The 13500-nt window shown below is 45.2% G+C and overlaps 2 protein-coding genes across 4 annotated transcripts in view; one reads left to right on the top strand and one right to left on the bottom strand.

The window, feature by feature from the left end:
* TMEM67 (transmembrane protein 67) overlaps positions 1-4699 on the bottom strand; it is a 33137-nt gene extending 28438 nt beyond the window's left edge. Inside the window, exons 1-2 of the mRNA XM_051611682.1 lie at positions 4510-4699; positions 1968-2056 (exon numbers count right to left, since the gene is read on the bottom strand). Coding sequence (XP_051467642.1) covers positions 1968-2056; positions 4510-4699 — 279 coding nt within the window. The remainder of the gene's footprint in view (positions 1-1967; positions 2057-4509) is intronic.
* A 2231-nt stretch (positions 4700-6930) lies between these two features.
* On the top strand, positions 6931-13447 carry RBM12B (RNA binding motif protein 12B). 3 transcript variants are annotated; one of them, XM_051609471.1, is made up of 3 exons: positions 6931-7021; positions 9973-10018; positions 10734-13447. In XM_051609471.1, the coding sequence occupies exon 3, from the start codon at positions 10762-10764 to the stop codon at positions 12859-12861; it is 2100 nt and encodes a 699-aa protein (XP_051465431.1). In that variant the 5' UTR covers positions 6931-7021; positions 9973-10018; positions 10734-10761; the 3' UTR covers positions 12862-13447. The 3 variants fall into 3 exon arrangements, with proteins under 3 accessions (XP_051465431.1, XP_051465432.1, XP_051465430.1); XM_051609472.1 differs by lacking the exon at positions 9973-10018; XM_051609470.1 differs by having other exon boundaries at positions 9973-13447.
* Positions 13448-13500: the final 53 nt, after the last annotated feature.

Below are 13500 nucleotides of genomic sequence, written 5' to 3'. Positions count from 1 at the left end.
GTTCTTAAGTTTTGCTTAGCTAACACCCTCTAGTGAAGATAACAGCTGATTAGAAGTGGAGGGCTTAAAAAAATAGAGGTTCTACACTTGAAAAAAAAAAATCAATAAACGTCACGCATTGTAGAGTCCCGAAAAGAGTAAATGTCTCAGAACAGCTGCCCCGACAAACTGGACAATGTGTGAAAATTAAGATCATTGCTCAGTCAACCCGCATGGGGGGGGGTTGCAAGTGATCTCCTGGACCCCCATGCCCCACCAACTCATTGACAGAACATTCCCAAATCCCACACTGAGTCTGCGCTGAGTAGGCTGAGCCTCACCAGGAGAGGTGGGACCAGGTGCCATCAGAGAGACAGACTTGAAATGCCCGGGGTTCCCCTGCCATCCAAGGACCACATCTCATGCTGAGATCATCGCTGGATCCAAGGGTGGTGACATCTCTCCTATCCGCTCTTTCTTCATCTCTGTCTCTCTCCCTCTCTCTGTTTCTAACCTTATTTTTGGCACATGGAGGTAACACCAACTCTAATTTTGCCAAGTTTTTCCAGTTGTAACCTGTTGTTTTGAGTGTACCATTTTGCTAAGTTCAGTTGGTTGTAATCTGTTGCTTTTAGAGTGATACTGTTGTTTGTTTCCTTTTGACAAGCTTTATAATCTTACTCAATTTTAAGTAAAGGTATGTTTGTGAAAGCCTCCTGGGTAATGGTCTTACTCTTAAGAGTAAGGTGCAGAGAATTCCTGAGCTTAATCTCACCAAATGGGTTGTTAAAAGAGATTAAGAGAGGAAGACTGGATCTGAATCTCCCTGGGTTGACCCCCACCGCTGGGGAACCCTAGCCGTGCCCGCTTTGTGGGACATGACATGCATAAATAGACATAATTGCAGAAAAATATACAGAAGCAATGGAAATGAAGGGGTACTAAGTCAAGCAGCTTACATAACTGCATGGAATTTTGCACATACCCAAACAGCTCACATCCATGCTTATATTATAAGCAAGCTGCACTGCACTGCAGATCAAAACCACTGAGGAAAACGAATATAACTGCTTATCCTCAGGGCATGCAGGTGTTACTCCCTTCTTCACTTTCATAATTTTATCTTTGCATAAGCCTTGCCACAGGATCAAAGACAAAGGCCACCATTACAGGAAGAATTACATTACAGCAGAATGATCAAAACACCAACAAATATTTTTCAATGCCTTTGTCTAACATAGTAAGAAGTTGAAAGAAGAGGGAAGTTACTTACATTACTCATTAGCCATTAAACATCTCACTTATGCAACTAAACAGGTCTCTTGAGCATTCTTCTACAATTACTGGAGAGAAAGAAGTACTGAGGAAGGCTCTTACTCTCAAAAGTTGTTTTTGCTAGGGAAAAAATATTTATCTATTTACTGTAGCAGGAAAAAGCTGGTTAAGCCTGGTGCCTCTGGCTCAATGCTGTGAACACAATCCAAAATTCTGGCTTAATTTGTCAAGAAAGGTAGAAAGAACTGACCAAACTACAAAGTTATATATAATTAAAGTAACATAACAGCAGCAGCACATTTTGAAGTAAAAAGATAGAGTTATCAGGGTCTACAAAGATGTAGCCTAAATATTCAAATAATAGGATTGATATAATCAAAAAGAGCTGAAAAAGCATCTTTGGCATTCTATAAACAATGATCTCTGGGCAAGAATAACGTAAGATGAAGCAGAGAAGAAAAGCAGTGGAAAGAAATGAAACACTTAAAATACTCTTACTTTGTTTGTGGGGTCAAATTTAGAATGAAAAAATACCTGCAGGAGAATAGTAATAAACAGTTCTAAAGACTAATAAATTACTACCTATAAGCTTAGTCTGAAAAATTCCCAAGCAAAGACTATTATGCAAAATAATTTAAAATTAATTAAAAATAACTTGCAGTCAGAAGAAAATGTAAAATTTAAAAAGTAGTAGTATGAAGCTCAATAATTACCATATTTTCTGGGCATTTTTCACAAGTAATGGAGGATCCACCACTACTAGAAACCATCCTGTATCCTGGCTGACATTCACATGAACTACCTGGAAAAAAAATATGCATTTTTATTCTATATAAAATGGATTTTTTTCACAGAATACTAAGAACAACAGTTATGGCTCTCAATATATCAATATAGATTATTAGACAGACAAATAAAACACCCAATTGAGACATGCATTAAAATCACCTTGCTTTTTAAAAAATGTTAGTGCTGCAGTTTGTACAAAGATGTTTTAGGAAAATATGTTTAGGCTAACTGATCCAACAAGGGGAAACAAGAGCCAAGGGTTTGTGTTCTCATGAGGTTTTAAAGACTGTATCAGTCGCTCTAATAGATAAAATCTCTCCCTCTATATCCTGCCATTCTTAGCCCATCCTCTCTACACCACCTGCATTATGTGTTTGTGTACAGTTTTCATCCATCGAATAGGCAGCCAGTCCTAATACCAAAACATGTTTATTGGCAAAGATTTTTCAAAATATAACTTAATTGTAAAGCTATTTTAAAGTCAAAGCTTTAAAAACTGTGCATGAGGATCATGCTTTATATTGAATGGTTTTCAGTGAATACCAACATAACATTCAGTATGAAGTGCAAGTAAACACTGCTTTCATGGAACATCATTGTGGACACCTGCTGGTGCTAAACAGGTGTGGGTTTTTTTCAGAAACTTTTTCAGTCTCACTATGATGGGCCTGTCTCCATACTTGTAAACACATACCACAAACCAAAATTGATTCCTTGTACTAATAAACTGGATGATGATGATGATGATAGCTTATTGAATGTGCATGTAAAAATAATGTAAAATTCTGTGGAAAGTTTTATAACCATAAAGTACATCCTCATGAGATCAGTTTTACAGAAACATTAGTCCAAATAATAAATGATTAATTCTTAACTATAAGGAAGAAAAAGGCCAGACCAATGAAGATAATTGAGTTGTTCAATTCACTTGGAGGATGGCTAGACTTCTAAACACGTTGCTTGAAAGCGGAATCCACAGTGATGAGCTAGCCACAGAGGGCCTGGGCAGACTGGTGCAGTCTTAAGTGGAATTCAGGCAAAATGCAACGGCAGCTGCCTACACTGCTCCACTCACATGTGTTGGAAAAAATTAAATCCTTGACCTCCTCTTGGAATTTATCTTTCCTTGAAGCCCCTGCATTAGACAAAGATTCAAGCCTAAAAAAGGGAGTTATGGTTCTAGACATCCACATTATCAGGGCGTCTGAAAACTATTGCAGTGCATTTTTTTTCTGCAAATAAACTGTGGGGCTACTCTTGTAAGTTATCACGATGGCAGTGGAAGAGGTGACCAGCTTTTATGCAGCAGCTGTGAACACAGCCATCCAGATCTCTGCATCTGACCAAGATACCAGTTCTGAAGAGATATGCTGTTGGGTGTGAAGTCTCAAATTTGTTGCTGTACACGCAACACTGAACTCCCACTTTTCTTGGAACTGTGTATTTATGAAAGATGGACACTATTATACCATCTTATCTCCTAAAGAAAGTGAACTACCATCTGTATTTTTCATTTAGGACTGTAAAGTGTGCTGTGCATATTCTACATTTCCATATGTGATTTGTTTTTTTATGTGCACAGCCTGAAGAACTCATACAGTTCACATTGTTACTGTAAAATGCGTCGCTGGAAGAACTCTCCAACACTTGCCTTTAAGTTTTAGACGGCAGCCTTCTTTATTGCAGCGCTGGATGCACGAGAGATAGTTCTCAAAGTCGTGCATACCCTAAGGGACAACAGGCGAGTCCTATATTGTCCTACTAGATACATATTTATCAGATTTCCTGGAACTCATTGTACTATTTGCATTATCCTTATCTATAGCTTTAAGCCTCCTAGGTGGGGGTCTTCCGGGGGAGTCGTTCTGAAGTGTCCTTCGGTTAATCCCTTCTCCGACGCACGCATAAGACTGGGGCGGCAAATCTAGCCGGTCTCAGCCAATTTCCAACTGCAAGGCCCAGAGTTCCTTGAGTTTGTTAGCCATTTACATGCAAAAGGCTCAGATAAACGCCAATCAACATGACCGTAAAAGGGATGATGGAATGTTGCCTTTTGTTTAAGGTACCCGCACACAAGTCAGACATTCCAGGTTTGCCGAAGAGTTTCAAGTTAGGGAAGCGTTCAAGAACAGAGATGCAGGGCCCTACGGAATTCTACTGTGAACACCTTAAACTATACAAATGCCTAAAGAAAGAAAAGCTCTAAAAACGACTCCACGGACGTTTCTCTGGGATGTATCTCAGGCTCAGTTGTGCTGTGGCCACTTCTGTCTTTGCGGGGTCCTTTTCGCTGCCTGTTCACACTTGCCCCCGAGGGCTGCTGTTTTACCTCCAAAGCCTGAGCCTAGATTTTGCATTTCCCGCTGCTGAGGGGCGGATTTCAGCGCGGAGCTGTCTGAGCCCCGCACGGCCCCCGGACTCGGGACAGCCCCGCCTCCCCCCGTGCATCGGGGCCGGTTCGCTCACCGCTGGCGCTCTGTCGCTGGTGGGCCCCGCAGGGCCCGCAGGCCAGGCGGGAGATGTCGAAGTGGCGGGCGCGGCCGCAGTCGGCGGGTCGCTGGAGCGGGAGGGAGAAGCGGCCGCGGGCGCGGGGCAGCCCCGCCAGGGCCGCCAGGCCCAGGAGCAGCGCGGCGGCCCCGCGCCACCGCGTCGCCATGGCTACCCGCGGCCCCGCGGCGCGCCCGGATTGGCCAGCCGCCGCTCCTACGGCAAGCGGGAGGGGCCCGCCGCGGCAGGCGAAGCGTTCGGGGGGGGGCGGGAAGCAAGGCCGGGGGAGGGGTTGAGGTACCGGCCACCGAGGGACGGGGAGAGGCCGGGATGGAGCAGCGGGAGGGTGTTGTTTGGCTTGTTTCGAAACAGGGGGCCGGATGAGGTCAGCGGGAAGAAACAACGAAGACCGAGGTCTAGTTTGCGCTTCCTGGTGCCTCATCTCTAAAGCGGTAACACAGCGTAGAACACGAGAGTTACATGGGCGTGCTGCTTTGGCCTGAGAGGAAACCAACAACAGTGTCCTGGTTTGAGCCAGGATAAAGCCAGTTTTTCTTTTGCTGATTCCTTTTTTTCTTTTCAGTGAGCTTTCTTCAACTAGCAACTGCGTGTTCTGCTCGGTTGATAAGACACTGGAATGTTTTTGTAATTGCTGGGCTCTCAAGGTCGTGCCTTTGCTCTGCCGGCTCTGACACTGCGGGGGGATCTGTGGCCCCCCCGTGGGAGGCTGGGTTAGACGAACAGCAAAACTGGCCAGAGATATTCCATTCCATATATCTACGTAGGCTCGGGGGAAGGTCGGAGATGACAGAAGAAAACTTCCTTCCTTCCTGCTTCGCTCTCTCGCCGCTTCGCTTCGCCTCTCTGTCTGCTTTCCTTCTCTCTCTTTCTTTTGTTCGTGGCCGGCGTCTGGGAAAACACCATCTGCCCATCATCGTCGACCCGTCGACCTCAAGCCCTTCTGACCCTCGTAACTCTCTGCCTTTCCCCAGGAGCAGCTTCGGGATTCCTCGAAATTGTCTCGTCTGAGGGAAGTGCTGTGGGAGTTGCTGGGGGTGGGGGGAGGCGAGAGGCTTCTACCCACACCTTTGTATAATCACATATATATACTCTCGTATCACATATTAGTATTCTAATTAAAGCTGCACGGTTCAGCTTTCAATCTAGCCAAGTCTCTTTTTTTCTCTCTCCTTCCCTACCTGGGTGGGAGGGGGAGGGGATCGAGAGCATTGTTGTCAAACTGAGTCAAACGGTGACAAACAGACACACAAAAAATGCTTAGAGGAATGGATACACAACGGAAGCTACACTTTTTCACCTGCCAGGACGCTCTTGTTCACATTCTCTCAAACGCTCCCAAAAGGTGGCAGGACACTTCATGTCCTGGATTTTAATTACTTCTCCCCGTCTTTTTCCTGTGTGCAAACGGCCTGTTACAGGTCTCTGTATCAGCATTGCTTGGCAGCCTGTGTGCTTATTACGCCAAATGCTTTTTTGCTCATTGGGTTATCTTTTGCTGCAGAGTTCAACAGGTTTTTAAAGCCTGAGTTACTTGTGAGAATCTACCATAAATAAGGCAGATTTATGCCTATTGAGTAGACGATAATAGAATAAGCCTAGAAACTGAGACCATATAAAAGATGGGGAGGCAGGTGGGATAGACACTAGGATATAATACCCCCTCACCAGCACAACCAAAGTATCACAGAAGAAGGGACCATCTAGATCCAAGCCCCTGCATTGACAGGGATGTGTCCTGCTAGACCAGGTTGCTCAGAGCCCCATCCAACCTTGCCTGGAACACTTCAAGGGAGGGAGAAGTCGTCTGTCTCCCCCTTTCTCTGTGCACGGCCTTAGATCTTTCCCCCTACCCCCCCCCCCCCTCCTCATTCCCTGATTGCCCTTCCTCCCAAACCCGGCTCGAGCCAGCTCCGAGTTAGGTTAGAAATTTTATCTGTAGCCGGGGGCAGAGAAGCAGCGGGTGCAAAACCCTTCCTGAGGCACCGGCAGCCTCAGGCCGGTCAGCGCCGGGCCCGTCCTCATCCCTGCCCTTCTTCCTCGGCTGGGCAGGCCCCGTGACTGACGGAGGGACCAAAGACAACGCTGGACACGCCAAGGCAGCGGTGACGGGAGTGCCCCTGTGTGAGGATGGCGGAGGGGCAGCCGCACTGCCCGCCGAGGCAGCGGTGACGGGAGCGCCCCTGTGTGAGGATGGCGGAGGGGCAGCCGCACTGCCCGCCGAGGGGCGCCGCGCCCCCGCACGCCGCGGGCCCCGGCCGGGACCGCACTGCGCATGCGCACGGGCCGGGCGGTCGGTGGCGCCGCGCGGCGGGGCGCGAGGGTCCAAGCGGCCGGGCGGAGGGTCGCGCAGGCGCAGTGCGGCCTCCCCGGAGTGCTGGGGGGAGCGGCGGAGGGCGCCATCTTGGTGTTGCCGTGCCGGGAGCTGCGCGGAGCGGGGCTCGGCGCCGACTCTGTCCTGGTGGCGTGTCCGGTGGGTGGATGGCGTGGGGGACGGCGCCCGGCTTTCCGGGGCGCTGCGTGTAGCCATGGGCGCGGGGGTCTCGCCGCGAGCCGGTTCTCGGCAGCCCAACCCCCGCGGGACCGCTGCGCGGCCGTTCCCTGGGCTGCGGCCTCCTCATGCCGCCGGGCTGCCCGTCTCCCTTCCCTTCCTGGTGCCTGCCTTCAGCCCCGTCCCTTGTGCCGTGGGGAGGCCGGGCTTGTCTGCGGGGTCGGATCTCAAGCAGTCTCCGGCCTGCCGGGGCGCGTGCGGCGCGGGGTGGTCTCCCCCTCACCCCGTCCTCTGTCCCGCCACCCGCGGCCCTGGGCTTCGGCCGCCGTGCCCCTTCTGGGCTTGTGCTGCGCCGGCTGTGGTCGTAGCGGTGTGAGGGCCGGTGTGTGCCGGGCCTCGAGCGGGGCTGCGGGCGCCTCGCTGGCTTTTCCTAGCGGGTCACGCTCGGAAGCGGCCCCGGCTTAAGCCGGCCGAGCAGCGGGCCCAGCTACGGAGCTCACTCGAGTCTTCCTTCAGAGATGTGAAAACTGACAATAGCAAAAGCTTACTTCGATTTTGAATACAATTAGAGTTAGAAGCTGCCCTCTGATCCACCAGTTATTCTCACAGTGGTCCCGTGTCATCATTGGAGCATTTCTGTGGGCATTCTTTCTAAGTTGCATGGTTACTGCATGCAGCCTGTGGAATCTCTCAACATTGTAGTAACAATATTACTGCAGCGGAGGCTTATTTTCCTACAGTGTTTGCACGTCGTTTTGGGCTTTTTTTTCTGGTGAAGTTTTAATGGTAGTTGGAATTTGCTGTGGTTGTGGAAGTATAGGTGTAGTACTTTTTTCTAGTTAACTCAGTTCAATTATAAAATTTCTTAAGACAGTGTGCACGGTTCTCTGCTTCTAAATTGGTGGCATGAAGTTGCCAGTCTGTTACCTATATCCTTGTGCTTCAGAGTCTTTGCTCAGTTAATGAATCGGTCTTAGTTTTGTGTGGCACTTTCATCTCAAAGGCACTCTTTTTGGTCATTCATTTTAAGTTGTTAGATGGCTTCTCTACACTTTTTACCAATGCTCGGTTGTCAGTAAAAGCTTATTATTTGATCTTGCATTACCATCTGTGGACTTCTTAAATACCATATTATGATCTGGAGTCACTGTGTCTCGTTTTCACCACCGAAAATTGTATGTTGTATCCATGGTACATCGTGGAGAACTTGCCGTTTATCACTGAAGAAATACCGTGGAGATCTGTTCTGAATGCTCTTTAAAAATTGGGATAAGAATGCAGAGCTGTGAAATTCAGAAATACTACAGATTAAATACGTCGTGAAGTAGCAGGGCAGTGGATTTGATTTTTCAAGACAAGAAGGTCCTGTAAGAAAATTCTGCCCATGAATTCTCCTTGCTTTTTGGCATCACATCTGTTGAGAAGATACATTAAAAAGTGTACTGGGTCTGGCTGGGATGGAGTTAATTTTCTTCACAGCGGCCTGTAAGGTTCTGTGTTTTGGTTTTGTGGTGTTTTGGCAATGGGTGAACGGTGCTTGCAGAGTGTCAAGGCTTTATCTTTTTTCCCCACTCTGCCACTCCAGTGAGTGTGCTGGGAGTAGGCAAGAACTGGGAGGGGACACAGCCAGGACAGCTGACCCAAACTGTCTAAAAGGATGTTCCATGATCATCATGCTCAGCAACAAAAACTGAGGTAGAGGAAGCAGGAGGTTTTTGTTTAATTCTTCTGGTTTTGAGGGAGATTTTTTATTGGCTTCCAAGGTGGTTGTTATTCGGAGGCAGGCTGGACATTGGTCAGCCTGTGGGAGGTGTCTTTGTCTTGACCACAAGTTTTCTTGACTTTGTTCTTTGTATTTTCTTCCTCATCTTGCTGGTGGGGATGAGGAGTGAACAATCAGATGTGTGGATGTTTAGCTGCTGGCAGGAGTCAACCAACCACAAAAATACAGAGAACAGATGGTGTTTATTTGAGTTACTAAATAGGCAGGTTTCTTCAGTTTGTTGTGTTTACAAAGTGCTGATGTGGAAGTGCTGTAGACTCGGTTAGTTACAGAATTTGGTCTGTCTTCTTGTTTTGCTAAGCTCAGGTGGAATGTTAGTTTCTGTTACCAGTAGATAAATTGGCATCAGGATCTAGTGCTTTAAGCTTGTTACTGAGCAAAGGGTTTGTACAAGGGATATTCTCAAACACTTGTCATTGGGGCTTTGGGCTCTTGTTTTTTTAAAGGCATGTAGTCATTTGCTGCAGAAGCTGGTGTTCTGAGAGTACTGTGTTGTGTACTGTGTGATGTTAGTGTTGAAAATCAGGGTATGTTTAAGTCAGTGTATTAAAGTGATTTGTATTCTTAGGTTTGAAGGGCAGTAAAGATACAGGGAAAACACTGAAGTTTGTTTTGTAAATTGAAGAACTGCCTGAAGTTTCTCCTTGTTGGATATTTTTGCTCTTTTATTTAATTGTCTTCACTGTGTATGTTAAGTGCAGTGCTTGACTACTGACAGCATAGTGTTGTGAACTTTGAAAGCAGGTGGATTTCAGAAGAATGGACACATCCTGTAATCTTGAGATGGATTTCAAGGACTCAAAAAAGACTGAATGGAGAGTCTTTTCATTTGATACAGTGTCAGTCTGTTTCATTTCAACAGTTCAGTGTGACACAATTGATGACCAAGTAATCTCATCGTGTTTACATCATTCCCAGAAGTCAACCTAAATGCTGAATTTCTTTTGCATCTAAAATGGAAACATAACGATGCAGTGCATGGCATCTTGGAACATGGAGGAAGTTCTTCATAGTATCCCCGATTGTGGGTTCATTACATGCTTGGCTTTAATATTAGCCACTTCTATGGATGAGCTGCAGCAGTGTAGCACAGTATGTAAAGCAAAGTACAGATATCAGCCATTAATTATGTTTCATTTTCTTTCCACAGTTAAGTTGATTTTACAGAATTTATCAGGTCTTCAAAGCAGAAACAGGTAAGCTGCCAAAAGCTTAACACTTCTCCCTGAGTATTGTGACAAGATCGTACACGGCCTTTTTGTCTCACAGACAGCTGGGAATTAGGATTTGCTCTTCTGAGTGCATGTGGCTGCTGCAGTTATTACTTTGACTACGTGAAAGAGACAACATTTTTGAACGCTGAGAAAACATACGTTATTGAACAGAACTGATCATTGGGTAGAGCAACTTGTCAAAGCAGTAAAGGCATCACTGTTGGTGAATTACTTCATTTTCCAGTGACGTAGTTATCTTTTTTCCTTTGTCATCTAGTATTTTCTGTGTTGTGATTACAAGTGTCCTGTTAAAAAGTAAACAGGATTTTTTTTTTCTGGTGTTCCTCAGGACTGGGTAGAGATCTCTGGCATACAGTAACTGCTGTGAAATACTTTAGTTGTTTTTTAGGTATTATGGATGGTGAGGAGTGACTTAGGTGGATTTTGTTGCCCTTAGGATAGGGAATATTGATAGTCTTGTGCACGTGTGCTGGTGGAGTGGCTAACTGTTCTGACTAATCAACTTTCAGTGAATCTTGTTTTAATCTTGTTCTTGTGAACTAGTGGGTTTTTTGATACCTTCTCTCTTGATTTAGACAAGGCCATTCATTAAAAAGGCTCTAGCTTCTTAAGTGTTAAGATACTGTAATAGCTGAGTACTAAAGACGTGCTATCATGTGTACCTTTTTGTCTGCAGGTGATTTTTGCTGTGGGTTGAGCTCAGCATGGCTGTAGTCATCCGTTTACAGGGGCTTCCTGTTGTTGCGGGTCCTGCAGATATTCGTCGTTTCTTCTTGGGATTGAATATTCCTGATGGAGGTGTGCATATTATTGGAGGAGAGATTGGGGAGGCTTTTATTATATTTGCAACAGATGAAGATGCACGGCGTGCCATGAGCTGTTCGGGAGGGTTTATCAAGGACTCACGCATTGAGCTCTTCCTCAGCAGCAAGGCAGAAATGCAGAATACCATAGAAATGAGCCGGAAACGATTTGACCGTGGGGGACGAGAAACTCTGTCTAGCTCTAGAAGAACGGGTACTAACGGTTCTGGGGCCCCAGGTGTTGGGGACATTCCACATTTAGTAACGCCTTTTGGAAAAGGAATAAGTAAACCTGGTTACGGTCCACCAAATCATCCAGAGGCTGGTTTCCATACTAATGGCACAAGACATGGTGATATAGGTATGCCTAAACCGAGCTATCAGTCAAGAAAGGATTCTCTTCCATTTAACCCAGATGACCTTTACTTATTTCTACGTGGTATTCCTTACTCTGCAACAGAAGATGAAGTGCGTGCTTTCCTTTCGGGGATACATGTGGATGGAGTGATTCTGATAAAGCATCGCAATGGTTTAAACAATGGTAACTGCTTGGTAAAATTTGCTACGCCTGGTGATGCCTTAGAGGGACTTAAGCGTCATAGGCAGTACATGGGTCAGAGATTTATAGAAATAAGCCCATCTACAGAAGAACGGTGGATTGAATATGGTGGGAGAGTAGACATGCCAAATGAAATGGATGACTTTTTGTGTGAAGACCACTCTCCAAGAAGTTCAGACTACATGCATTTCAGGAAGCATTCTCATTCAAGATCACCAAGGAGACAAAGAACTCGTTCTCGTTCACCTCCCAGCCAGGAATATTACATACACTTAAGAAATTTATCTACCAATCTGGAGAAGAGAGATTTGAAAGAATTTTTTTTTGGTCTGGATATATGCAGCAAACAAATAAAGCTTCTAACAGATAAGCATCAGAGGAGGACTAGAGAGGCCTTTGTGATGTTAAGGAATGAGAGAGATTATCAGGCTGCTTTGGAATGTCATAGAAAGGTTCTTCTCAATCGTTCGGTTTACGTATTTCCGATTTCAAAGAAGTCGATGTTGAAAATAATTGATTCTTGTGAGAGGAAGAGATCACAGGACAGAGAACATCTTGGACAGGCCTTACCAGAAAAAAGTTATCGGGAAGGCCATTCTGGCCCCAAGACATGTGTTTATGTAAGGAATTTTCCATTTGATGTATCAAAAATTGAAGTGCAAAAGTTCTTTGCAAGATTTGATGTTGACGAAGATGATATTTACTTGCTCTATGATGACAAAGGAGTTGGGCTGGGAGAAGCATTAGTGAAGTTTAAATCTGAAGAACAAGCCATGAAAGCAGAAAATTTAAATCGTCGAAGATTCTTGGGAACGGAGGTATTAATAAGACTTATATCTGAAGAGCAGATGCAGAAGTTTGGTGTAACTGTACCATTGTCTCCACCAAGTGAAATGCAGGGTCATTCACATCAGTATGACAGAGGTGAGCTTTCCTGTCCAGTCGGTTCACCATCTGGGCCACCACAAGGGCCGCCTATGCATTCGTTTGGTCCCCCTGGGAACTTCAGGCATCCTTCTGAATTTAGGCACCCACCTGAGGACTTCATGTGTCCTCCAAAGGATTTTAGAGGTCCGCCACCGCTCCTGGATTTTGGTGGTGACAGTGAACATTTTGGCAGAATGGAGTTTGGGAATAATAAAATGGGAAATTTTCCTGAAGGAAGATTTATGCCAGATCCAAATTTCAGTGGTGGTTCTGAACGTGTTGTTCCTATTCGATTGAAAAATTTACCTTTTAAAGCTACTCCTAATGAGATTCTGGATTTTTTCTATGGCTACAGAGTCATACCAGAGTCAGTTTCTGTTCAGTATAATGAACAAGGATTACCTTCGGGTGATGCCATCGTTGCTATGACAAACTATGAGGAAGCTATGGCTGCTATTAATGAACTGAATGACAGGCCAATTGGTTCACGGAAAGTTAAGTTGAGCTTACTGTAAAGGAGGAAAAGATGCTCTATAATAAAACATTCTAGATTTGACAGTATTGACAGTTATTTTAACACTTTTAACTGGAAGATGCAGAAGAAACTGTTTCCATCAACGGTTGTAAATAACTAGTTCAGTTGTTTAGCTCTCAGTTGAAATATCTGTATGGTTAAGATGTGAGAACTGTATTGTGCCTACTTCTTGTGGCAGAGAAGAGCCCAGAAATCCTGGAGGACATTGAATGTCTGGCATCAAAGTATAAAGACGTGGAGTTGTAATGCTTTGGGGTTTTTTTTAGTTTGCTCTAATTCTGTGTCCCACAACTTTGCATCAAAAATGTAAGTGCTGGTTGACTGACCACACCAACGGTTCAAATAGAAAAGCTTCAGTGCTACCTGCATTAGTAAATAACATTTCTTACTGAGGTTAGCTTAATAAAATTTAAAAAATACTTATTTTTTTTATTTGTGTGTAAACTGTTCAGGTTTTCCTCGGTTTCATGTGGTTGCAGGCATTGCTATTAAAAGAAAAAAGAGCCTTCTGTTCACAGTAGCTGGCTTTGCAACTTTTTAAAAATAAAAATGAAATTGCCATTAAATGTGTGTCTTACATTTAAAAGTTACATAGATAATGATCTCAACTATTATGCTC

This window comes from Apus apus, chromosome 2 (assembly GCF_020740795.1).
Source record: "Apus apus isolate bApuApu2 chromosome 2, bApuApu2.pri.cur, whole genome shotgun sequence".
NCBI lineage: Eukaryota > Metazoa > Chordata > Aves > Apodiformes > Apodidae > Apus > Apus apus.
Note: the sequence above shows the minus strand (reverse complement) of the source record. Positions and strands in the feature narration are given on the sequence as shown.

Excerpts from the sequence above, each read along its gene's own strand:
- RBM12B (XM_051609472.1), top strand. The coding sequence starts at position 10,762 with ATGGCTGTAGTCATCCGTTTACAGGGGCTTCCTGTTGTTGCGGGTCCT.